Raw genomic sequence first — 25509 nt, 5'->3', positions numbered from 1 at the left:
GGTTGAGCATGGCTTCTTCCCTGGCGCCCTGTGGTGAGATGGGTAAAGGGCTCATACGATCATGCCTTAATCCCATCACCCTGGAGCTGAAGGGAGGAGATCTTTGTTATGTAGATTAGACTGGCCGAGGCCTTTTAATGGCCCATTGACAAAGGTGGGGGCTGTTAAGAGTGAGTCTGTTTCCTACCTAAAAACCTGTTGTTTCTCCATTTCACATTCAGGGATATATAATATTCTTCCTTTTCAATATTTCCCAGGATATTTCGTTTTTCTAGGAGAGGGGTAGGTGCTAACTTCCTACACCTGAAAACAGGGGGCGGGGGAGAGAAAGGAAAGGATATTTGAGGAGGGGGTTAAATAAATACACACAGCCTGGTGTGATGGCTCAATTCCAATTTTTTTCCACTCCTGATGCTAAACCTTATAATAGAAAGCAAATTATTTGAAGACAGCCTTAGATGTTTCAGATCACTCCCACCTAAACCCAAGAGGCTATTTAGTGAGCCAAATAACGCTTCCCTTGAAAGTCAAACAAGAATTTGCTTAAAACACACACACACAGGCGACATTCACACAATAAATGTCAGACATTTCTGCGCCCACTAATCTAAAGGTCCTTTTCCTGCCGCCTTGAATTTCAGCCTCTCATCTGCTCATCCGCACATCCAGGGACAGATCTCATACTTACTCGTGCTCAGGGGCACAAGGCCCATCCTCCCTCTCTCTCTCTCTCTCTCTCTCTCTCTCTCTCTCTCTCTCTCTCTCTCTCTCTCTCTCTCCCTCCCTCCCTCCCCATTTGTCTTTCCCACCCTCCCTCTTCCCTTCTCTCTCCCTCCCTTTCCCCCTCTCTCCCCCTCCATCTCTCTCTCCTCCTTTCCCTCCGTCTCTCCTCTTCTCTCCCTCTTCCCCTTCTCTCCCTCTCCCTCCCTCTTCTCCCCTTCTCTCCCTCCCTCTTCTCCTTCTCTCTCCCTCCCTCTCTCCATCTCTCCCCCCTCCCTCTCCCCTTCTCTCCCTCCCTCTCTCCGCCTCTCTCCCATTCCCCCTCTCTCTCTCCCCTTCTCTCCCTCCCTCTTCCCCTTCTCTTTCCCTCCCTCTCTCCCCCTCTCTTTCCATCCCTCTCTCCCCCTCTCTTTCCTTGTGTAGCTGATTTCAAACTAGGTAAGGGTAGTTCTTAGGGCTGAGCAAGGAGGTAGGAAAAGTAACAAGAATCTCCAGAGGTAAATATTTGCGCATTGTAGATACTTCTTTTAAAAATTATGATTTTCTGTGGTGGGGGTCTTTCTTTTTTTTTCCAGGCATGGGCCAATGCCAGGGTGTGCGTGAATATAGTTTATTCAATAAATCACCATTGGCTGGGTGTTGTCGAGCCCAAACCAAACAAACCGCAACATGGCTTAGTGTGTAAATCCAGGCTGTTAGTCTTGACGACATCCAGGAAGACAGGGCTGATACTACAAGTGCCTGTACTTTATAGAGTTTTTATCTTGGGTCAATCATTAAATTGCCATATGCCCTGGATTTATCATAGCATCAACTGATCTCATGGGAAGAGCTTAAATGCTAGGATTATGAAAGGGAGGGAGAGATGGAGAGATAGCTGGATGGATGGAAGGGGGAACAGGTAGACAGACAAACAGACAAGATGATAGATAGATGATAGATAGATAGATAGATAGATAGATAGATAGATAGATAGATAGATAGATAGATAGATAGATAATGATAGATATATGATAGATAGATAGATAGATAGATAGATAGATAGATAGATAGATAGATAGATAGATGATAGATAGATGATAGATAGATAGATAGATAGATAGATAGATAGATAGATAGATAGATGGATAGATAGATAGAAAGGTAGGTAGGTAGGTAGGTAGGTAGGCAGGCAGGCAGGCAGGCAGGCAGGCAGGCAGGCAGACACACATGGGAGGGAGGGATAAAAGGTTAGACAAAGATTAGATTAGATAAATAGACAGAGATAGATAGATAGATAGATAGATAGATAGATAGATAGATAGATAGATAGATAGATAGATAGATAGATAGATAGATAATGGATGGATAGATGATAGACAGACAGACAGGTAATGATGGATAGGGATGGACGGATGGGTGGATGGATGGATAGATAGATAGATAATGGATGGATAGTTGATAGACAGACAGACAGATAATGGATTGATAGAGATGGATGGGTGGGTGGATGGATGGATGGATGGATAGATAGATGGATAATGGCTGGATAGATGATAGACAGACAGACAGACAGACAGACAGACAGACAGACAGACAGACAGACACAGAAAGACAGGCACAGAAAGACAGGCACAGAAAGACAGGGATGGATGGATGGATGGATGGATGGATGGATGGATGGATGGATGGATGGGTCGACAGATACATCATAGAATCATAGAATTGTGGTCCTAGAAGGGAGCTGAAGGATCATCTAGCTGTGTTTCTCAACCTTGCTCATTTCAAGATGTGTGGACTTCATCGCCCAGAAGTCCTCAGCCAGCATGGAGACTTTATTTGGCATGTACAGGAAAACCAATTAAACCATCCTGCAGAGGTGGCTGTCCTGCCTCTTAAACCCTCCAGAGACAGACAGCCTCCAGGGTAATAGGATTCATCCAAAGGTCGGCAACCTTAAATGCTCAAAGAGCCACAAAGGTCCTAACTGGAAGCCCCCCATTCAATTCTGGAGCTGACCTAACCTAGTCCGGTTCCTCCACCATAGAGTCTCCTCCTAGCGTGGCGTCCTTTTTCCTCTGCTGACCGGAAGTCCGGTTCCCCCACCATAGAGTCTCCTCCTAGTGCAGCGTCCTTTTTCCTCTACCTGTCCTAACCGAAAGCCCTATCAATTGTGGATCGGACCCGCAACAGGGAGCCGCAGCAGAGGGAGGAAAGAGCCATATGCAGCTCCGGAGCTACAGGTTGCTGACCCTGATCCACCTAAATAAACATTTATATATGTTTTACCCTTATCAACAAAAAACAGAACAAAAAGGGAAAGTGGTTGAGCATTCTCAATTCTTTATTCTTCTTGATTCCTATTTATGGCTCCCATTTGATTGTCCTGGTTTTACAAAGCTTCTCATTCCAAGAGTCTGATACTTTTTAAAGGTAAAATGTAACACTTTTATTAAAATACACACTGTATCCTACATTTCCCCTGCATTAAAAACAAAAACAAAACACCAGTCTCCTTGACATTAGCCCACAATTGCGTAGGGTTACATCATCTCCTTCAAGTTCAGAGTTGGAGTGATTTTGATTCATTTTAGAATAGAGTAGAATGACAGAGTTGGAAGGGGCCTTGTAGGTCATCTAGTCCAACCCCTGCTCAAGCCACTGACCCTACCCAATTTCTGACAGATGACTGTTCAGTCTCTTCTTGAAAGCCTCCAGGGATGAAGCTCCCACAACGACTGAAGGCAACAAGCTTCAACAACAGATTAACAGAGTTGGAAGGGACCTTGTGCCAGAATAACAGAGTTGGAAGGGACCTTGCAGGTCATCTAGTCCAACCCCGAGCTCAAGCAGGAGACCCTACAATATTTCTGGCACGTGGCAGTCCAGTCTTTTCTTGAAAGCCTCCAGTGACGAAGCTCCCACAACTTCTGAAGGCAACTTCTGTTCCATGGGTTGATAGGTTGAATCTCTCTTTTTTTTTTGCCACAATCTTGAAAGTGAGAGCTAATGTCTTCTTCCAAACTTCAATTTCCACTCTGGATTTCCTAGTGGTGCCTTATCCATCGGTCTCACCCAAGTCTGACCTTTTCAGGTCAGTCCAGGCCACCAAGGGGAGAGTCCAAGCCCTATACATATTTATAAGCTTAAAAAAAAATTAAAAATACATTGCCCACTTCTAGGCTCTTCCTCACCAGCAGTTGGCAGTACTTGACCAGCAATGATAATGATCTATTTCTGGAACTGACATCCAACCCGGTTAGAGGAGCCCAGATTCCGCCAGGCAGCTGGGAAGCCCAGAGATGGATGGTCCACGTTCACACAGATCCAGGAAGCTTAAGTGTTTAAGGGTACTCCAAGTCGCTGCGTGGGTTAGAGACAGCGGCCCCTTCACGTGTGAACGCACAAACTCGACCCACGCATACATAGCCGTGCCACCAGTGAGACTTGGGAAGCAGCCGCGGCGTGGGCAGCGCCCGGGTACCCCAAACCTCTGCTCACTTCCGTCGTGTGTGAACCTACACACGCGCGTCGAGACAGACAGACACACACAGACACATCTTCCACCACCTGGCCTTCGAGAGTACCTGCCGCTGCTGCGGTTTGGCCAGCGCACAGGGTGATCCCGAAACCTCTTCCTGCCATCCGTGTGGGGTAACGGCCGTCCTCGTCAGGTGTGAATACGTAAGGGCGCATAAACACACTCAGAGCGAGAGAGCTGTCACCAGTTAGGTTTCGGGAGCAGCTACAGGGTGGTTAACACGCGAGTACCCCAAGCCGCTGCCCACCATCTCAGTGGCGTTGAGACAGAACCCCGTCACGTATGGATATACCCACGCGCGTCCAGACCCCCCCCCCACGCCCTTCTAACATAGCGAATAGCTCGACTTGGGGAGCAGCGACGGCGTGGTTAAGGCGCGAGTCCCACAAACCCCTGCCAGCCATCCGAATGGCGTAGAGACAGAACCCCGTCACGCATGGATATACCCACGCGCGTCCAAACACATACGCACACACCCATCCGACTTAGCGAATAGCCAGACTCCGGGAGCAACTGGCGGCGTGGTTAACACGCGAGTCCCCCAATCCCCTGCCAGCCATCCGAATGGCGTAGAGACAGAACCCCGTCACGTGTGGACATACCCACGCGCGTCCAGACCCCCCCACGCCCCTCCAACATAGCGAATAGCTCTATTTGGGGAGCAGCGACGGCGTGTTTAAGACGCGAGTCCCCCAATCCCCTGCCAGCCATCCGAATGGCGTAGAGACAGAACCCCGTCACGTGTGGACATACCCACGCGCGTCCAGACCCCCCCCCCACACACATCCACCCCTCCAACCTAGCGAATAGCTGGGCTTCGGGAGCAGCTGCGGCGGCTCCTCCTCCTCCTCCTCCTCCCGCTGGCCCACCGCCTCCTCCTCCTCCTCCCCTCCCTCCAACGGCTGGAGAGGAGGGGGCTGCCCCAGCGCCGGGCCTGCGCTCGCCTCGCCTCTCCTCTCCTCGCCTTCTTCTCCGCCTCCTGCTGACGTCTCGCCCGCCGCCTGCAAAACCCCGGGCGTCGGCGTCGGCTGGCGGGCTGGCTGGCTGGCTTGCTTGGCAGCGGCCGGGCAAAGAGGAGGAGGCGAAGGAGCTTTGCGCTGCGCGATGGTGGCGGCGGCAGGGACGGCGGCGGCCGGGGTGGCCTCTCCGTGCGGCCGGCGGCTGGCTCGGCGCTCGCACTCGGCGCTTCTGCTGGCGCTCACCGTCCTGCTGGTGCAAACGCTGCTGGTCTGGAATTTCAGCAGCCTGGATGCGGCCGACGAGCAGCAGCAGCAGCAGCAGCAACGGCACCACCAGCAGCCGCCTCCGCGGAGAGGCGCCCTGGCCGGCGGCAGCGCCAGCAATCGCTCCGGCCACAGCAGCAGCAGCAGCAGCCGGCGGCGAGAGAAGCGCGACCTGGAGAGCCGAGACGGGCCCCGGGCACTTCAACCCCGCCGCGCCGCCGGCGCTTTCCGCGGCAAGGCGGTGATGGTGAGTGAGGGAGTGAGGGGCGGCTGCCCCGCGGAGACGGCTGGGGAGGGAAGGGGGCGCCAGGGGAAAGCCGGGGAAGGGGGGGAGGCTCTTCCCAGGGATGTGGAGGGTGAGGGTGGGTGGGTTTCTTGGACTGCCCCCCCTCCCCATTCTAACCCCCTTCACGCCAGAGCCGGGAGGATGAGGAGGATGCTGCCGCCGGGCGCAACCTTGGGGGAAGGACGGTGGGCTTCCCTGGCAGGATAGTGGGGAGTGGGGGGAGACCTTGGCTCTCTGGCCCCCTTGGGCTCATTGCGTTGGGGGGCCGAGGAGGAGGGGGGCTCGACCGCTTGGAGAAAGCTTCTCCCCCCCAGACTTTCCAAAACCTCCCCAAAGCCCCCTCCCCGGGAGGGGGGCGACTGATCCAAGAAGGCACCAATGCAAGATTCCTGAGATATGCTTAGTTGGTGAACAAAGCACTTATTTTGGGGACTGGGGGTCGGTGGGTGGGTAGTTGGGTCCTGCCTGCTTAAAGGTCTCCTGCTTGGGCAGGGGGTTGGACTAGATGACCTGCAAGGTCCCTTCCAATTCTGTTAATCTGTTAGTACTTGCTGCTCCGGCGTCCTTAAAATGTTCGAAAGCTAGCCTAGCAGCGGGGAGCGACAGACAGAGAGTGAGATAGATAGACAGACAGACAGAGAGAGACAGAGGGAGAGGGAGAGAGCAAGAGAGAGAAAGAGGAGAGAGGGATGGAGAGACAGGGACAGAGACACAGAGAGAGGGAGGGAGGGAGAGAGATGAAGAGAGACAGAGACAGAGGGAGGGGGAGAGACAGAGAGGGGGGAGAGATAGAGAGAGAAGGAGAGAAGGATGGAGAGAGAGAGAGGGAGAGAGAGACAGGGATAGAGGGAGGAGGGGAGAGAGGGAGAGAAACTGCTCCAGTTAGTTAAATATGGAGCTCGATGGGATCTTACCAAGGCGAGGAAAGATGTAGAATGATCTGCGTTCTTTCACTTTCTCCTTTACAACCAAAGCACTTCTTATCTCAGGATGGCGGGCCCATAAACACATTTATTTATCGAGCTAAGCTGATGTTCTTAGTTGCTGCCCTACCCCGGCCAGTGCTAACCCAGGCAAGGTTTATACAACCTCTTGATGTAGACTAGCTGCTTGTTCGCTGCATGTCGGTTTGGCTTGAACGCTGCTCTTATTAACTCGAGGGCTACTCTGCAACTTGCATTTCTGGAGAGAGAGAGGGGGAGAGAGGGAGAGGGAGGGAGAGAGGGAGAGAGAGAGAGAGAGAGAGAGAGAGAGAGAGAGAGAGAGAGAGAGAGAGAGATGCCCGCTACTTCCCTGACACTTTGGTGGCATTTCCAGGCATCCGTGATTATTTTTTCCCCTGCCCTAAATTGCCCCGATAACATGGAAATGTCGAAGGACCGAAATACAGCACAAAAATGAGTTATCCCCCCCTGCTCCCCCAAATAAATCCTGGTTTAAATCTGGAGGCAAACTAGAGAATTCGGCTACGGGTTGTTTGTTGGTCAGGCATGGGGAAGCATTGAAAACTGAGCTTGATGTTGGTTTATGTCTAGTTTTGGCACCATGGTGGGAAATGTGGCTGTTCAAGGTAGAGTGTAAATGACTCCCTTTTATACATCATTTGGTTGTCAAGACTGACGTCTGAGGAGGGACGTTCTTAAAATTGTCTGCCTGTATGGGGTAGATTTGAGGAGGTGGAAAGCAGGGGTGGACTTCATCTAGATCCTCCTGTGAATTTTTGCACCCGATCCTAGACCAGTGTGTCTCAACCTGGGCAGCTGGAAGATGTGTTGGACTTCAACTCCCAGAATTCCCCAGCCAGTATGTCTCTCCCACTTTGTGAATCTCTCCTGTGATCTCTCCCCTTTTCTTTTTTTAATCATTTTGTTTTATTTTTATATAAACAATCCATTTTCCATTAACCAATGTGTCGCCTGAGTACAAATATTTTGTGCCAACATTAAAATAGACAATCTTATTCATTATTTAATCTCATCATCGCTTAATTTCCAATGCATTGTGTATCTAACATAATAACAATCCCATTTGTCATTTATTTAACTTAATTTATTAGTTATATTGACTATTAATACATTTTCTATACTTTAGATAACTTATTTTACTATTAATTCTTATGTCTGTTCTCTAACCACCGGTAAAAAGATTCCCAAATTGTATAATAATCGGTGTCTTCTTTCTCTTTGATACCCAGTGTCAATCTGTTCATTTCTGCATTCTAATGTTTTCCTAATCACATTCTCCTCTGTCTGGGTTAGGTTCAGGGCTGAAATCCAGCAGGTTCTGACATGTTTTGGAGAACCGGTAGCGGGAAATTTTGAGTCGTTCGGAGAACCAGCAAATGCCACCCCTGGCTGGCCCAGGAGTGGGGGGGGGGGGGGTTGGGAATGGAGATTTTGCAGTATCCTTTCCCTGCCATGCCCACCAAGCCACACCACGCCCACTAAACCATGCCCACAGAACCGGAAGTTTAAAAAAATTGAATTTCATCACTGGTTAGGTTGATTCCCCTTTTCTGAAGAAAGGGATGGTACAATAGGCATCATTACTTTGGGCATCTAGAGCAGGGTTTCCCCATCTGTGCAATGCGTGGACTTCAGTTCCCAGAATTCCCCAGCCAGCATTCTCCACGCATCTTCAAAGATGCCCAGATTGGGAAACACTGTCCTAGACTTAGTGAGGTCATCACCTCGGATGCTTCTATACAATAGCAGAGTTGGAAGGGACCTTGGAGGTCTTCTAGTCCAACCCCCTGCCTAGGCAGGAAACCCTATACCATTTCAGACAAATGGCTATCCAACATCTTCTTAAAGACTTCCAGTGTTGGGGCATTCACAACTTCTGGAGGCAAGCTGTTCCACTTATTAATTGTTCTCACTGTCAGGAAATTTCTCCTCAGTTCTAAGTTGCTTCTCTCCTTGATTAGTTTCCACCCATTGCTTCTTGTCCTGCCCTCAGGTGCCCTGGAGAATAGTTTGACTCCCTCTTCTTTGTGGCAACCCCTGAGATATTGGAACACTGCTATCATGTCTCCCCTAGTCTTTCTTTTCATTAGACTACACATACCTGAGTTGCAGATGGTCAAAGCTTCCTCAGCCTTCGGTGACGGCCTTTGGCTCCCCTAAGAGAGAAATCTAGCTGCTCAGGTTGAGCTGAGCAGGCTGATCTGAAGAATGGCTCATCCAGACAGTTCATCCAGCAATTTGAATGCAGAAGTTGACTATAAGCTGTCTTGCATTCTATTGCTGATTGAAGCCAATGATGGGAACATTTCTCTTGCTGGAATCCATTTCCCCCTAGTCCTGGCTTTTAGAAAAGACTTCTCTTTCCCCCCTGATCCCCAAAATCATTTCTCAAGATCCCCATCTGTCTTGCTCTCATTATCGTGTTTTTTTTAAAAAAGAAAGAAAGATAGGAAGCACTTAATCCGCTCCAGTTGACTTCTGTTTCCTGTAATCCTGCAGAAACTATTTTAAATTTTCAGATAGAGTCTATGATGATTGCGAGCTCAGGCTGCCTTGTCAAGAAAGCGTTTCCAGCTTGTCTGAAAGGGGGAGTTAAAGACGCCGGAAACAAAACCATAATTGTGATAAATAACAGAGGCACATTTTTGCGGTGGTCCCATGATCGGATCTCGTTCCCATCCTTAGCCTTGCCATTTGCAAACCAGTTCCTGGAATCCTCATGGAATCATAGGGCTGGAAGGAACCTCTGGGGTCTTCTAGTCCCTCTGCTCAAGGCCATTTGTCTGAAGTGGTGTAGGGTCTGTTGCCTAGGCAGGGGGTTGGACTAGAAGACCTCCAGGGTCCCTTCCAACTCTGTTATTTTATTCTATTCCAATTGCTGATTGATCAGCCAGGCTACCTGTTTTCCACAATTGTTTTTTTCCTGGCAACCCAGCGATGGAAACCTTGCTATCGACCGTTGCAGAATGGGCACGCATTAGGCCAGCTGAAAAAAGGAACAAGGAAGAGAGGCGATGACGGTGGGAAGGATTAAAGTGGCTTCCTCCTTTTTCTTTCCTCTTAGAAGTATTTCAGAGGAAACGTACAAGCTGCCTTTGATGTTCCCTTGGGCGATTGAGCTAATAGCTTTCTGACAGTGATGGGAGCAGCCGTTGGGGCTTTCTGAGAGTTGGGGATGATGGGAACTGGCCCCGTTGGAATGGCAGATAGAGTGATATTTCTCAAACCGTGGCCGCTTTCAGACCCCGTGGACTTCAACTCCCAGAATTCCCCAACCAGCCTGTTTGTTGGGTATTTTACCAGGAAAAAAATACAATAAAGGGAATGCCTATTTAATTTAACGTGTGTTAACAGCAGTTAGAATTGTGTTGGCACAGCAGTGGAAAAATGGAGAGATCCCTATTGAGGAACATGTAATATATATATAAAAATACTAGAATGTATAGAAATGGATAGATTAACACGTAATCCTTCTCTTATGCGTCTATGTTTCTAACTTCTGTTCCTGCTAGTTAGCCATTGATAAAACAAATCCCATATTAAAAAGTATTGAGTTTCTTCCTACTCAGGAGAATGATTAATTACATGAGGAAGGCCCTCTGAAATGGATAAGCAAACACTACTATTATTATGTGACTAATATTAATGGTATGAATATTACTGTTTTTATTATGCTTACTATTTTTCAAATGTAACTGTACTCCGTTTATGAAGACATTTGGATTTTTTAATACTTAATAAAAACTTTTTAAAACTTGGAAAAAAAAAACCTTGATGTTACCTGTATCTTGGCAGTTGGAGGTTCTGGCCAAGGGTGAAATGTTCTGAAGTCTGCTACTGGTTTGTAACAAACGTGTGCTTTGTAGCACATGTACACAGCAGGCACTGATTGTTGGAACTACCTGTAGTAAACCGGTAGTAAAAAATGCTACTGGTTTGTAACAAATGTGTGCTTTGTAGCACATGTACACCGCAGGCACTGATTGTTGGAACTACCTGTAGTAAACCGATAGTAAAAATGCTACTGGTTTGGGCGAACCGGCAGTTCTGGCGATCGGCTTTGTGAGAATCAGCTGTGCCGTGCAATTTCTAAACAGTCAGCTGTACAACAATCAGCTGTGCCATGCGACTTTTAAATCATTCCACACAGCTGATCGTTGTACAGCTGATTGTGGGAACTAAACCGGTAGTAAAAATTGCTACGGGTTCGGGCGAACTGATAGTTCTGACGATCAGCTGTTCAACAATCAGCTGTGCCATGCGACTTTGAAATCGTTCCACACAGCTGATCGTTGCACAGCTGATTGTGGGAACTAAACCGGTAGTAAAAATTGCTACAGGTTCGGGCGAACTGATAGTTCTGACGATCAGCTGTTCAACAATCAGCTGTGCCATGCGACTTTGAAATCGTTCCACACAGCTGATCGTTGCACAGCTGATTGTGGGAACTAAACCGGTAGTAAAAATTGCTACAGGTTCGGGCGAACCGATAGTTCTGATGATCAGCTGTTCAACAATCAGCTGTGCCATGCGACTTTTAAATCGTGTTGCACAGCTGATCGTTGCACAGCTGATCGTCGGAACCAAACTGGTAGTAAAAATTGCTACAGGTTCGGGCGAACCGGTAGTTCCGATGATCAGCTGTGCGACAATTTGCTGTACCATGCGATTTCTAAATCAGACGGCACAGCTGATTGTCGGAACCAAACCAGTAATAAAAAATGCTACCGGTTCAGGCGAACTGATAGTTCCAATGATCAATCTGATGATCAGCTGATTGTTGCACAGCTGATCATCAGAACTACTGGTTTGCCTGAATCAGTAGCATTTTTTTTACTACTGGTTCGGGCAAACCAGTCCAAACTGGTAACATTTCATCTCTGATTCTGGCCTTGAGTAAGGTTTGCTCCATGCCCCTCTCCATCTGGGCTTAATCTGAATGGACCAGGATCTCTTCGATCGCGGGGCCTTGGGACTTCCTAAGAGTCACTTCCTTTTCTTCCACCTTCGCTTCAACCATGGTGGGACATTACCTTCAGATTTGGAGGGTAGTTCCTTCCCTTCCTGAAACATCAGGCACGAATGTCTTCTGAACCGGATGGTCTCCAGAATGACCAAGATCTGTATTCATTCTGCCTGCCCTCTGCTCGTTGTGCTAGATATAGGTAGCCAAGCACTGCTTTGGGGAGCCTGGGGGAATTGTCTCTCTGTGTGTGAGAGAGATAGTGTGATAGAGTTGTTCTCGACGATGCCGCGTTCCCTTCGAGGTTTGTTAGGCAACGGCTCCCCGAAGGCAGCCTGATCCCTGGAGCCCAGTTGCGGAGAGCCTAGTTAAGAAGCGATGATGGAAGGAACCGCTTTATAATAGAGCTCTCTATTATTAGAAGCCCTCTTTGGAGACTTCATTATTTTGGGATGTATTTGTGGCGGAGACGTCCAGATTTTTCCCACTCATCCATCAGTTGCTATTTTTTCCCCCTGTTGGGTATTTAGAATAGAATAGAATAGAATAGAATAGAGGAAAAATGGAATGGAATGGAATAGAATAGACTATTGACTATTGACTATAGAATGGAATGGAATGGAATGGAATGGAATGGAATAGAATAGAATAGAATAGAATAGAATAGAATAGAATAGAATAGAATAGAATAGAATAGAATAGAACAGAACAGAACAGAACAGAACAGAACAGAACAGAATAACAGAGTTGGAAGGGACCTTGGAGGTCTTCTAGTCCAACCCCCTGCCTAGGCGGGAAACCCTATACCGTTTCAGACAAATGGCTATCCAACATCTTCTTAAAGACTTCCAGTGTTGGAGCATTCACAACTTCTGGAGGCAACTTCTGTTCCACTGATTAATTGTTCTAACTGTCAGGAAGTTTCTCCTCAGTTCTAAGTTGCTTCTCTCCTTGATTAGTTTCCACCCATTGCTTCTTGTTCTGCCCTCAGGTGCCTTGGAGAATAGTTTGACTCCCTCTTCTTTGTGGCAACCCCTGAGATATTGGAACACTGCTATCATGTCTCCCCTAGTCCTTCTTTTCATTAAACTAGACATACCCAGTTCCTGCAGCCGTTCTTCATATGTTTTAGTCTCCAGTCCCCTAATCCTCTTTGTTGCACTTCTCTGCACTCTTTCTAGAGTCTCCACATCTTTATTACATCGTGGCGACCAGAACTGAATGCCGTATTCCAAGTGTGGCCTTACCAAGGCCTTATAAAGTGGTATTAACCTTTCACGAGATCTTGATTCTATCCCTCTGTTTATGCAGCCTAGAACTGGGTTGGCTTTTTTGGCAGCTGCTGCACACGGCTGGCTCCTATTTAAATGGTTGTCCACTAAGATTCCAAGATCCCTTTCACAGTTACTACTGTTGAGCAAGGTACTACCTATACTGTACCTGTGCATTTCGTTTTTCCTTTGCATAAAGGCTTTTCATGTCAGTGGGTGGGAGGTGGGTGGGTTGGCAACAGTTGGTGGTGAGGGGGAGCCCTTGTAATCTTAACTCCCACTAGCTTAGTTGCAAAGTATACGTGAAAATGAGGGCTACAAAGTCTAAACCGGCTAACAGATATATATATATATATTTAAATTGACAGCCAAGGTTTGGTTCGCTGCAGTAGTAGAATGGCTTAGAATAGGTTGTGAATCTGACAGTCACACACACACACCCCTCCACCCACTCATCCCCACACACACACACAACGGGCACACGCAAACAGGTTTCCCCCCCTTACTTTCATTTAGAAGAGGATGCAGATGTATTTTCTCAATTATTTTCTCTGCCAACTCACTCAATAAAATGTTGGTTGGTTTCCCCATCGAGGTATTTATTGCCTTTCGCTTTGGAAAAAAAATGATCTCCAGAGGAGAATTAGTTTTGTTTGCCACCTTGAGTCTGGATAATGAAACATCTGCAAGAAAACAACAAAGGAGATTATTATTCTTCTCCTTCTCCTCCTCCTTTACCTTCTTCTCCTCCTCCTCCTCCTCCTCCTCCTCCTCCTCCTCCTCCTCCTCCTCCTCCTCCTCCTCCTCCTCCTCCTCCTCCTCCTCCTCCTCCTCCTCCTCCTCCCCACTCCCTTCTAGCACTGATGATGTTAGCTAGTTTGGCTAATGAAATGTCTTGAAGAAAATAATCAAGCTCAGAGAACATCTCTGAAATGAGAGCAAGGACCTTTCATTTCAACCCTGAACTATAAATATTCTTCTTTATTATACCTCAATCCCTGCCTTCCTTTCTCTCTTTCTCTCTTATTTATCTCTTTTCTCTTTCCTTCCCTAATTCCTTCCTTCCCTCCTCTTCTCTCCCCCTCCCATCCTTCTTCTTTCTTTCTTTCTTTCTTTCCTTCCTTCCTTCTAGCTAAATTCCTTCCTTCCTTCAATACATATAACTAAATTCCTTCCTTCCTTCCTCCTTTGCTGCTAAATTCCTTCCTTCCTTGAATATATATAACTAAATTGCTTCCTTCCTTCCCTCTCTCCCTCCCTCCCTCCTTCCTTACATCCATCCATCCATCCTCACCAGCTGAAGATTCAGACTTCCAAAGCGTAATTACTGTTGCTGTAATAACATCCAACCAGTAATGAATGTTTTCCAATTTGTTCTTATTTTGTAGCAAGCACACAATTCCTTTCTCGGATCAGTGCAAACATTGTTAGGCATTGTGTTTTGCAAAGGGCCAATAACAGCTTTCGGATAATAATTGCTGTTATTAATTGCTAATATTCTTCCCCTGTGATCCTCACTCTGGAAGCGTTGCCATCTAAATCACAACATTAAAGCAGGCTGAAAACCAGGGTGGGGAGAATTTCGGTCTGTTTCCAGTGTCCAGGTGTGAATGCCAGGAGGGGGGAAAAAAACCCCTAAGTTAAAGCAACCTTGAGTATGCTGAGGAAGGAACTCTGAAAAATTACTAAGAGGAAGTACAAATGGGGAAGAAGATGCAATAATTATTGGGTATGTTCATGTGTAAAGGAGGTGTAAAGCTAATTGCCTATTCCAGAAAATTAGCAGGGAAAGAAAAACAGTGGCTACACTCAAGGAATCTCAACTGTAGAGCTTTTTTTAAAAAAAGGATACCCTGTTTCCCCTAAAATAAGTCCTCCCCAGATAATCAGCCCAATTGGGCTTTGGAGCACATGCGCTAAAATAAGCCCTCCCCGAAAATATTTCAATGCAACAATGGACATTCTGGGCTCAATTGTGATCATAAATCGAAGACTAAAGATGTGCCCGTCGTTTTTGACTCTAGGGGGCGGTGCTCATCTCCGTTTCAAAGCCGAAAAGCCAGCGCTGTCCGAAGACGTCTCCGTGGTCATGTGGCTGGCATGACTCAAACGCCAAAGGCGCACACAGCACTGTTCCCTTCCCACCAAAGGTGGTTCCTATTTTTCTACTTGCATTTTTACGTGCTTTCGGACTGCGAGGTTGGCAGAAGCTGGGACGAGTCACGGGAGCTCCCTCCGTTACGCAGTGCTAGGGATTCGAACCGCTGAACTGCCGACCTTTCTGATGGACAAGCTCAGCGTCTTAGCCACTTACCTCTACATAATAATCTAGCCAGCTAATGGTCACTAGTAAATTGATGCTAGATAAGGGCCAACAGAAATCAGGGGAGGCTGGACTTGGATAATTGTGACACTGTAAAGTCTCCAGGCTGATTACTGTCTTAACTCTGACCGCTGGCTCACTCTCTCTTTTTTTCTTACACCTAGTCATCATTCTTCTGCCAATGGATTTCCTTCCAACTGTGAATGAGAACAACCTTATTTTTTTTGCAGCAGTGAGTGTCATATCCTAAACTGAAATGCTTGTGTTGTGGCCCTCCAGCAGAGCTGTCAGCAGATTCGGACAGTGAGGAGGTTGGGGAGGAAGATGGGCCAGTCCTGGAGTCTGGGGAAGGCTCTGAGGGCTCTGTGTCGGAGGCAGAGAGGGGGCCAGGGCCGTCTGACAGTTATCAGCTGCCTTCAGAGTCAGACATCAGTGAGGCAGAAGAACAGCTGGAGCCTGTTCCCAGTGTGCGCATGCACAGAGCTGCCAGACGAAGGGAACAGCTAAAGAACAGCAGTCAACTTGGGGAGGAAGGCCACAGGTGGACGATGAATGGCCCCTCCCTTAGGGAATAAAAAAGGAGCAAAAGGGGAGTGGAGTTTGCAGGAGACAATTAGTTCGCTTAATTGGTTCGGGACTCTCCGAGACTCCTTGCCAACTTTTGCAGAGATCGGCCTGGCAGCTCTCCAAGCCAGAGAAGGTCTGTGACTGTAAATCCTCCCTTGAAAGACTTTGCTGGATGTGACTGAGCAGAATTCACAGTCAATTAATCAAAGGTTTTTTTGTCAGGACAAGGAGTCTGTTTCATGCTCTTGGGAAGCCTCGGTCAGAACAGCTTGAAAGCGGCGTGTTTGATTTGTTTTGGAGAGAAAAGGTTTAACGTAGAATATTTCCCAAGCTTCCTCTTCTTATTTAGACTCGATGGAAAGAATCTTCTGAAGTTTCAGTCGTTCAAACTGTTCTACTTTTTTTTTTTTACGTGGCTGGAGTGATGATGGATTCGCAGGTGAAATTATAAGGAGAAATTCAATAAAAAGCCTTGGTCCAGAATAAGCAAGCTGCACTTAACACACAATATTGCCACAGTCACATTACTGCTAGATCTACATAGCCCATTATGTCTGTGAAATCTTCTACTGAATGGGAGGTTTGTTCTTAAAGAAAGAAACTCATCGGGAAGGGGAGGATTGACCTAGCAGAGTCAATTTAAATTAAAGCTAAGCTTGCATCTTAAAGTGGTAAATAATCATTTAAATGTCAAACTCAGATCAGTTCCTTTCTCATAAACGGTGACTTGTTTTAGCTTCGCCTCCCTTCCCGCTACGAAATAAAAGCCAAGAATGGACCCTCTGTTCTAACTTCAAATTGAAGGTCTGGTGTGGGGTAGGTTGTGTGACATGGTCCATCCTAGTTGGAGAAGACATTGTCCATTCAATGTGGTTGAACCTCAATTCCCAGCATCCATCTTTAATAGTTCTGGAAGCTTCAGAGCTTATGGAAACTGTATTTCAATCACATTGAGATCTCTTTGATTTCTTTTTTTTCAAAGTTTTTTTATTTTATTTGAATTTCATACATATAACCACCAGTATACCATTACATCTAAACATATTTTTTGTATTGTCCATTATTATATCATTCCCTCAACCCAGAACAGCTGTCATTTGCTCTTCTGCTTTCAATACCATATTATACCTTATTTCACCACCGTCCTAGCACATCTGTGTGAGGGGAACCTTTACCTTTTACCCCTCCATTTATTGGACGGTGGTGACTTTTCATCCCCTCTTGAGGTCATTGAGTGACTTGTTTGATGGCTTTTGGGGCTGAAGGACTTCTTGGCTTCCCACTCTTCTATCAAGACCAGTCAACCATCTTGTCATTCTATTTCTATGAGCTGCCTCTCCTGAGAGCATCTGGCTCTTTTTTCTTTCTTTCTTTTTTTCATTCTCACAATGTTCTTGTGTGAATGAAGTAAACAAAGCTGTTGGCGTGGACACCACGAGAATAATAATACCTTGCCGGGGTTTCAATTTGCTCAGATCTTGGCGCCTCGCCTCGCTTGGAGTTTAGCAGTGTGGCAGCGTACAACGGAAGCATTTTATGTATCTTCTGTGACACCGGGTAGCCTTCTGGCCCCCGCTAGTATGACAGGTATCCATGCCGGCTGTAGTTGGTTTGGATTTCCCCACACACACAAGTCACATATTCAGGTTAAAAACATAATGGCTCTAATGACGACAGCTGCCATCTGATTAGTCTTAAGCTGTTCAGATACAGAGATGAGATCCATTCTTCCTCTTGGCTAAAAGTACTTAAATGCCGAAGGGTTGCCTCTTTTTTGTATGTGGCTGGTCTGGGTAAGCAGGGAATTTTTTCGATGCACTCCGGATGCGATCGTGCCTGAACGATTCTGTAAATCCTGTATCTGTAGTTTCCATATACTTCCTCACTTTGCTTGCAAGACTGGGGTTTTATTGCTGAGGACAACATGAACAGGAGGGCAACAGTGGGATTCCAGGCCTATACCCCCTTTCACTCCACCTCCAGTTCTGCCATTTCTCCTACATGACTTACCATATTTTTTGGAGTATAAGACGCACCTTTTCCCCCAAAAAAAGAGGGTGAAAATCTGGGTGCGTCTTATACACTGAATACAGCATTTCTGGCCTCCCCAAATCCCACCCCACACATCCTGTTTTTCGCAAAAATGGACACGCAGAGGGCTTGGGAGGCCTGCAAAGTGGTACTGCAGGCTGGGGAGGGCAAAAACTTTTTTTTTTAATTTACCTCTTCAAAATCTTGGTGCGTCTTATACTCCGGGCTGTTGTATAGTCCCAAAAATAGGGCAATGTCACAAATGAGATAGAGCAGGGGTGTCCAACTAAAGGCCCACAGGCCAAATGCAGCCCATGGGATGCTTGCTTAGATGTGGCCCACAGGACCATCCTGGAAACAGCCAAGACCTGCAGTACCTGCATGCAGCCCCCCTGAGCTCCATTTTCGCTGGCAGAGGGCCATTCCTGAACTTCCGGTTGGGTCGTTTTCCACCCTCCCCAGGCTTCAGGAAAGCCTCCGGAGCCTGGAGTGAATGAAAAACAGGTCCAACAGGCCAACCAGAAGTTCATTTCCAAACTTCCAGTTGACCTGTTGGACCTGTTTTTTGCCCTCTCTAGGCTCCGGAGGCTTTCCTGAAGCTTGGGAAGGGTGAAAACGGCCTTCCCAGGTCACCCCCGAGGCCGGAGGGCCAGGGGAGGCATTCTTACTCTCCCCAGGCTTCAGTAAAGCCTCCGGAGCCTAGAGAGAATGAAAAACAGGTCCAACAGGTCAACTGGAAGTTCCAGTTGGCCTGTTGGGCCTGTTTTTCGCCCTCTCTAGGCTTCAGAGACTTTCGTGAATCCCGGGAAAGGCGAAAACAGCCTCCCCAGGCAGCCCCCCCAAGGCTGGAGGGACAGGGGAGACTGTTTTCACTCTCCCCGGGCTTCAGGAAAGCCTTCAGAGCCTGGTGTGGGTGAAAATTCCACCCCCCATCCTGGGGTCACTCGTGCATGCCCAGGTGGGTGGGCACGGACCCACGATAGCATGCTCACACACAGTTTTTGCACACCTTTAGAAAAAAGGTTAGCCATCCCTGGCATCGATCTTCCTGGCACGCCCCAGAGAAATCTCTTTGGGTTTCTAACCGAGTTGGTTGCGTTTCCTCAGATGTAAAATCAGGAGACCAAGCCATCCCATATGAATTAGTATGAGCCACATCCGACGTGGCGCCATGTGACTTCATTTCTCTTTCTCCACCCCACTTCCTTAGTTCTGTGTGGTTTCTGGTGAAATTTGTCACCAGACAAATGGGTGTGAGGAACCAGATGTTGACATGTTGTCTTTTTTTACAGTCATCTTCGGTCAACACTCTTGGGGCTTCCAAGGATGGTAAGCAAAGGGAGAAAGACCTCCTTCATCCAACAGAGGAACGCTCAAAAAAAGAAACAAAACACCCTTTTTACACAGAAATTTGCCCAAAACGTTCATGAATGGTTGAGTTTGTTAAGAGTCAATGTAATATCTGAGGTAACACGACTAGGGAGGTGGCTGTTGAACAGAAATAACATATATAGGTAGCCTTCGACTTACAACAGTTCATTTAGTAGAATAGAATAGAATAGAATAGAAGAGAAGAGAAGAGAAGAGAAGAGAAGAGAAGAGAAGAGAAGAGAAGAGAAGAGAAGAGAAGAGAAGAGAAGAGAAGAGAATAACAGAATTGGAAGGGACCTTAGAGGCCTTCTAGCCCAACCCCCTGCCCAGGCAGGAAACCCTACACCACTATAGACAAATGGTTGTCCAACATCTTCTTTAAAACTTCCAGTGTTGGAGCATTCACAACTTCTGGAGGCAAGTAGTTCCACTGCTTAATTGTGCTCACTGTCAGGAAATTTCCCCTTAGTTCTAAGTTGCTTCTCTCCTTGATTAGTTTCCACCCATTGATTCTTGTCCTGCCTTCAGGTGCTTTGGAGAATAGCTTGATTACCTCTTCTTTGTGGCAACCCCTGAGATATTGGAACACTGCTGTCATGTCTCCCCTGGTCCTTCTTTCTATTAAACTAGACACACCCAGTTCCTGCAACCGTTCTTCATATGTTTTAGCCTCCAGTCCCCTCATCATCTTTGTTGATCTTCTCTGCACTCTTTCTAGAGTCTCCACATCTTTTCTGCATCGTGGAGACCAAAATTGGATGCAGGATTCCAAGGGTGGCCTTACCAAGGCCTTATAAATATGGTGACCATTGTAAGTTACAGCAGCACTGAAAAAAAGTGACTTATGACCGTTTCTCACAGTTACGGCCGTTGCAGCATACCTCCATGGTCACTCGATCAAAATTCAGATGCTTGGCAACCGACTCACATTTATGACGGTTGCAGCATCCCGAGGGCATCACGTAATCCCGTTTTGCGACCTTCTGACAAGCAAAGTCCTTGGAGGCAACGCAACTCACTTAACAATCGTTACTCACTTCACTGCAGCGATCCACTTAATGACTCAGGCCAGAAAGGTCATCAAAGGGGGCCAAATGGGGCCAAACTCAATGTTTCAATTAAGAACAGAATTTTGGGGCTCAATTGTGGTCGTAAGTCGAGGATTGGCTGTATTTCTTAGGGGCGCTTTTTTCTCCTTGGCAGAATTCATAGCTCTCCTTCTGGGAAGCCGCTCTCTTAGAAAATTAACCAGTGCTGTTTATTTCCTTGCGGTATATTTCCAGGGATGCTGAAAACATCTGGATTGTTTCCTCTTGGTTAGATTTTCCCCGGTTGGTGTCCCATCTACAGCATCTGGCGTGGCAGCTTTGTGACACCCACGACACCGTTTAAACATCCTTTGAAATCATTTGCCGATCGCAAATCCTGGATCAGGAGCAGCAACTCCAGGCTGGTCTACGACAATTTGTTAAGGAGACAAATACGTTGCTTTCTTCCCCAAGTCATTTTTTTCCCCCACCGGTCCAATACGCCTAACCGTTGATGTTTCTTTTGAGCCGCGGTGGTGCAGTGGTTAGAGTGCAGTACTGCAGGCTACTTCTGCTGCCTGCCGGCTGCTTGCAAGTCAACAGTTCAGATCTCACCGGGCTCAAAGTTGACTCAGCCTTCTATCCTTCCGAGGTGGGTCAAATGAGGACCCAGAGTGTTGGGGGCAAGAGGCTGACTCTGTAAACTGCTTAGAGAAGGCTGTGAAGTGGCATATAAGTCTAAGTGCTATTGCCCGCCCTTCCTTCTTTCCTTCCTTCCTTCCTTCCTTCCTTCCTTCCTTCCTCCCTCCCTCCCTCCCTCCCTCCCTTCCTTCCTTCCTTCCTTCCATGGTGCGCAGTGGTTAGAATGCAACATTGTAAGCCGGCTCTGCCCACTGCCAGGAGTTCGATTCTGACCAGCTCAAGATTGGCTCCGCCTTTCATCCTTTCGAGGTCGGTAAAATGAGGACCCAGATTGTTGGGGGCAAGAGGCTGAATCTGTAAACAGCTTAGAGAGGGCTGTAAAGCACTGTGAAGTGGCATATAAGTGTAAGTGCTATTGCTCTTCCTTTTCTCCTTCCTTCCTTCCTTCCTTCTTTCCTTCCTTCCTTCCTTCCTTCCTTCCTTCCTTCCTTCCTTCCTTCCTTCCTTCCTTCCTTCCATCCATCCATTCATCCATGGTGCACAGTGGTTAGAATGCTATATTGTAGGCTAATTCTGCCGACTGCCAGCAGTTCGATTACCTGAACTGGTGATTAAATACTAGCCAGTTGCTTAATGTCTGAATGTTGATCCCGTGACCATGAGGATGCTGGGATGGTCATAAGCACGAGGACGCGGTCGTAAGGCCCCTTTTTAGTGCTGTGATCATTTGGGTTGCCAAACAACGCAGTAAATGATCTTGAGCAAGTTACAGTCTTGAATTCACTGGAAACCAAAAGGGACAATTTGCACTGGATTCATATAATTGATGGAAGAACAATTTCCTCATTATGGAATAAGATTCGCCGTCAAATTTTGCCAGATGCGCTTAAAGACTCTTTTCCCTTGGCGTCCCTCTCTCATTAATGAACAGTCATTAAGTGGAATTTTTACTGTCTTGATTTGCTGAGGGTTTATGCATATCTATTCAGTTCACAACTGTTAGAAACCTTCGCTGGTGTTTGAACCATTTTGGGAGGCGGGGAGGAGGCTTGCAAACCTAGTTAGTCCTCGACTTGCAACAGTTCCTTTAGTGATCGTTCCAAGTTGCAACAGCCCTGGGGAAAAAGGAGACTTAGCAACTGTTTTTCACCCTTAACAACCGTTGCAGCATTCCCGTGGGCGCCAGATCAAAATTCAGACGTTTACCCACTGATTCGTGTTTATGACGGTTGCAGTGTCCCTGTGTGTGTGTGTGTGTGTGTGTGTGTGTGTGTTAGGTGATCCCCTTTTGTGACCTCCCGAGAAACAAAGTCACTCAGGAAGCCGGATTCATTTAACAACTTTGTTACTCGCTGAACAATGGCATGGATCCCCTTAACAACGGTGGCAAGAAAGGTTGTAAAACAGGGCAAAGCTGATGTGATAAATGTCCATAGAAATCTGGGGTCCTGTTGTGGTTGTAAGTCAAGGGTTACATGCATTTGAAAATGCCCTTCTGTCAATGTTTGCTTAACCATGATTTATTGAATAAACCATGATTTATTGAATAAATCACAGCTGGCCAGGTTTGTAAAACAGCTAGGGCTAAACCAAAACAGCCTTACTTATAGCTTATCAGTCCAGTTCCCAAAGTTCAAGACCCAGACAAACCACGATATGTACTAACCGCTGCTTATTTGAATTTTCAAATAAAAATTGGGCAGGGGGTTAGACTAGATGACCTACCCGGTCCCTTCCTACTCTATTTATTCTACCTAGTCTATCTAAATCACCATGTAGCGTTCTACACCCAATGAACAGGGTTAAGAGATGCTGATTTTTGGAAAGTTACGATGTTATTTATAGGCACCTGAGCATATTTCATATAGAAACCTGTTATTCCTGCTGACACCGTTAAACGCCTTTTGAAATCGCATTGTTTTTATGGAGTTCAACACATGGCTGTGCTAAAGATGTTCGCGGGGAGGGTAATTAGCATTGAATTTTGCAGTGTGATGGATTGTGCTGAGGCTTAATTGCGGTTTGCAGGTGCTGCGAGCTGTCAGCATACCTTATGCATAGTTATGGTTTTCTTTCTTTTCCGAATGCTACAAGCAAAACGGAGCGTGGGGTTGCTGAATTGCTTTTCTTGTTTTAAGGCAGCCCAAGAAAAATATTGTCTTGAGTCAAGATCGACTCAAAGGCATACCCACCCCACCCAATATTTTTTTTGATGGGACGGTTGATTCAGTCGTGCGCTTTTAAAAAGCAAGGTTGAATAGCTGTTGTAGGCACCTAGGAATCAGTGGTGCTATTCAGGCAGTCCTATCTGGCTTGGGTGAACCAGTAGTGACAGCAGCAGGAGGCTCTGCCCACCCACCTGCACGCCATCACATCCCATTTTTTATGCTCTGCGCATGCGCAGAAGGTCCTGCGCATGCGTGGAGGCAGCGTGTCCGGGCAGAGCGAGCGCTCTCACATTTGCAAAGGTAAATGAATAACACCCCTGCTATGAATGATATTTCCCAATTCTTTTTACACAGCAAAAGCCGGCTTGAAGTATTTCTGTTGTGTATGAGATGGCTTGAAGTATCTCTGCTTCTGTGCATGAGATGCTGTTTAAACCAGGGATCCACACAGTCCCAGGGCTGAGGCCTGGTACCTGGCTGCAGCCTGTTCAAAACTGAGCCGGCCAAACAGCAGATGAGTGTGCAACTCGACTTGCGTGAGCCATTTGCCCCCGCCCACTCTTTGTGTGTAACCATGCTCTCCCGCCTCCGGCACCAGTCGGGAAAGATGAAAAGCTTGGGGACAGCTGGTTTAGGGAGCAAAAACCCATCTTTGGGCTTCTCCCAAGATGCGATGTTGGCTACAAGCTTGCTTAGCTTCCAAAAGAGGGTTGGATCAGTTCATGAAAGTCACAGGGTAACTTTCAACCCTCTTTGTCTTGAGAATGATGGGACTATCTCTGAAGACCATCTGCTGAAAGGCTAGCAGGCTTCCTTGTGCAGTTGAGTGGTCATTGTTGGTCTACTAGATTGCTGGATCAGTCTATCAGGGGTCCAATCCATCAGGGCATTTCTTACATTCTGAAGGTCAAGCAGGTCATCAAGGCACCTCCAATTTCGAAGCTGAACAAATTCTGGGATGTGTGTGTGTGTGTGTGTGTGTGTATGTATGTACGTACGTACGTACGTACGTACATACCGTATTTTTCAGAGTATAAGGTGTTCAGGAGTATAAGACCTTAGCACCTACTTTTGGGGGGGAGGAAAATAAGAAAAAAAAACCTGCCTCTGCCTACCAGCATCCATGGTATTCATCTGGCTAGCGTCCTGTCAGTGTGTGAGAGAGTTGAGGGCTGTTTGGAAACAAACAGTATTTGCTGTGTGAGCAACAAGGAAGGAGACAGCAAGGAGACAGGGCATGGCTTCTTCTGTACTAAAGCTGCATGCTGTGCTGATATCTAAACTGAAAGTGAAACTTCTCTGCCATGTTGGAAAACCTGCTTTTTGGTATTGTATATTTACTTAATTTGTTTTATATAAAGAGAAGTTATTGAATCCTGCCGAATCAGTTACTTTTGTGCGCTTTCTGAATGCAATTGCTGCTACAAACTCTGACACGTCCTTGCAGCAAATCACAAACAGCCAGGTCAACTTCGGCACATTATTGCAGCCTGATTCAGCCTGAACAGCTGATTAGCGGGTGGACCGGCCTCCCGGAATACCCCCAATCAGCTGTTCCAGGCTGCAGGGCTTGCCACAGACTATCGCCACCCCCGTGCCTCGCGGTTTTGGCTATATTCGGTGAATAAGAGGCACCCAAATTTTCACCCACTTTCAGGGGGGGTGGGAAAAAGTGCGTCTTATTCTCCGAAAAATACGGTATATACTATATTTATCGCATGGTTTCAGTACTTCGATTTTGTTGATGGACTCAGGATTCTGAGTTTTTTTTTTCTTTTCTTCCTCTCTCCACCCTGCAGCTGCTTTTAAATTGTTTTTGGCAAAGGCTGCTCCTGTGATTGCCTTAAGGAAAAGAGCTTTTTTTAAGTTGATGAGGCACCTGACAGCCTGGCATTCACTCTGCTCCAATTTGCTCTCTGTAGAGGCACAGTTCTGAAGTCCCATCAATCCGTGGTTGGTGTTGAGATTTCTCCGTGGATTGACCCAAAGTTGACCTGTCTTGATTTAAGTCACGGGTGTCAAACTCAAGGCCCGGGGGCCACATCCGGCCCTCGGAGGGCTTAGATCTGGCCTGCAAAGCCGCCTTTTAAACAAGGGAAGGGCCTCTGCCAGCAAAAACAGAGCTTGCGAGGTCTGCAACTTACGACCGTTTTTACACTTACAGCAGCTTGCAGCATCCCCATGGTCACGAAGTTCAGAGGTTGGGGCAGCTGACTCATATTTATGACGGTTGCAGAGAACTGGGTATGTCGAGTTTAATGAAAAGAAGGACTAGGGGAGACATGATAGCAGTCTTCCAATATCTCAGGGGCTGCCACAAAGAAGAGGGAGTCAAGCTACTCTCCAAAGCACCTGAGTGCAGGACAAGAAGCAATGGGTGGAAACTAATCAAGGAGAGAAGCAACTTAGAGCTGAGGAGAAATTTCCTGAC

The 25509-nt window shown here is 47.0% G+C and overlaps 1 protein-coding gene across 1 annotated transcript in view; it reads left to right on the top strand.

The window, feature by feature from the left end:
- The first annotated feature begins 5279 nt into the window (after positions 1–5279).
- The window catches only part of XYLT1 (xylosyltransferase 1), a 132904-nt gene continuing 112674 nt past the window's right edge, over positions 5280–25509 (top strand). Inside the window, exon 1 of the mRNA XM_081965744.1 lies at positions 5280–5710. Within this exon, the coding sequence (XP_081821870.1) occupies positions 5345–5710 (366 nt within the window). The 5' untranslated portion in view covers positions 5280–5344. The remainder of the gene's footprint in view (positions 5711–25509) is intronic.

Source organism: Natrix helvetica (genome assembly GCF_964273705.1).
Source record: "Natrix helvetica genome assembly, chromosome: 13".
NCBI classification, from domain to species: domain Eukaryota; kingdom Metazoa; phylum Chordata; class Lepidosauria; order Squamata; family Natricidae; genus Natrix; species Natrix helvetica.
This window is presented reverse-complemented; position numbering and strand designations above follow the sequence as displayed.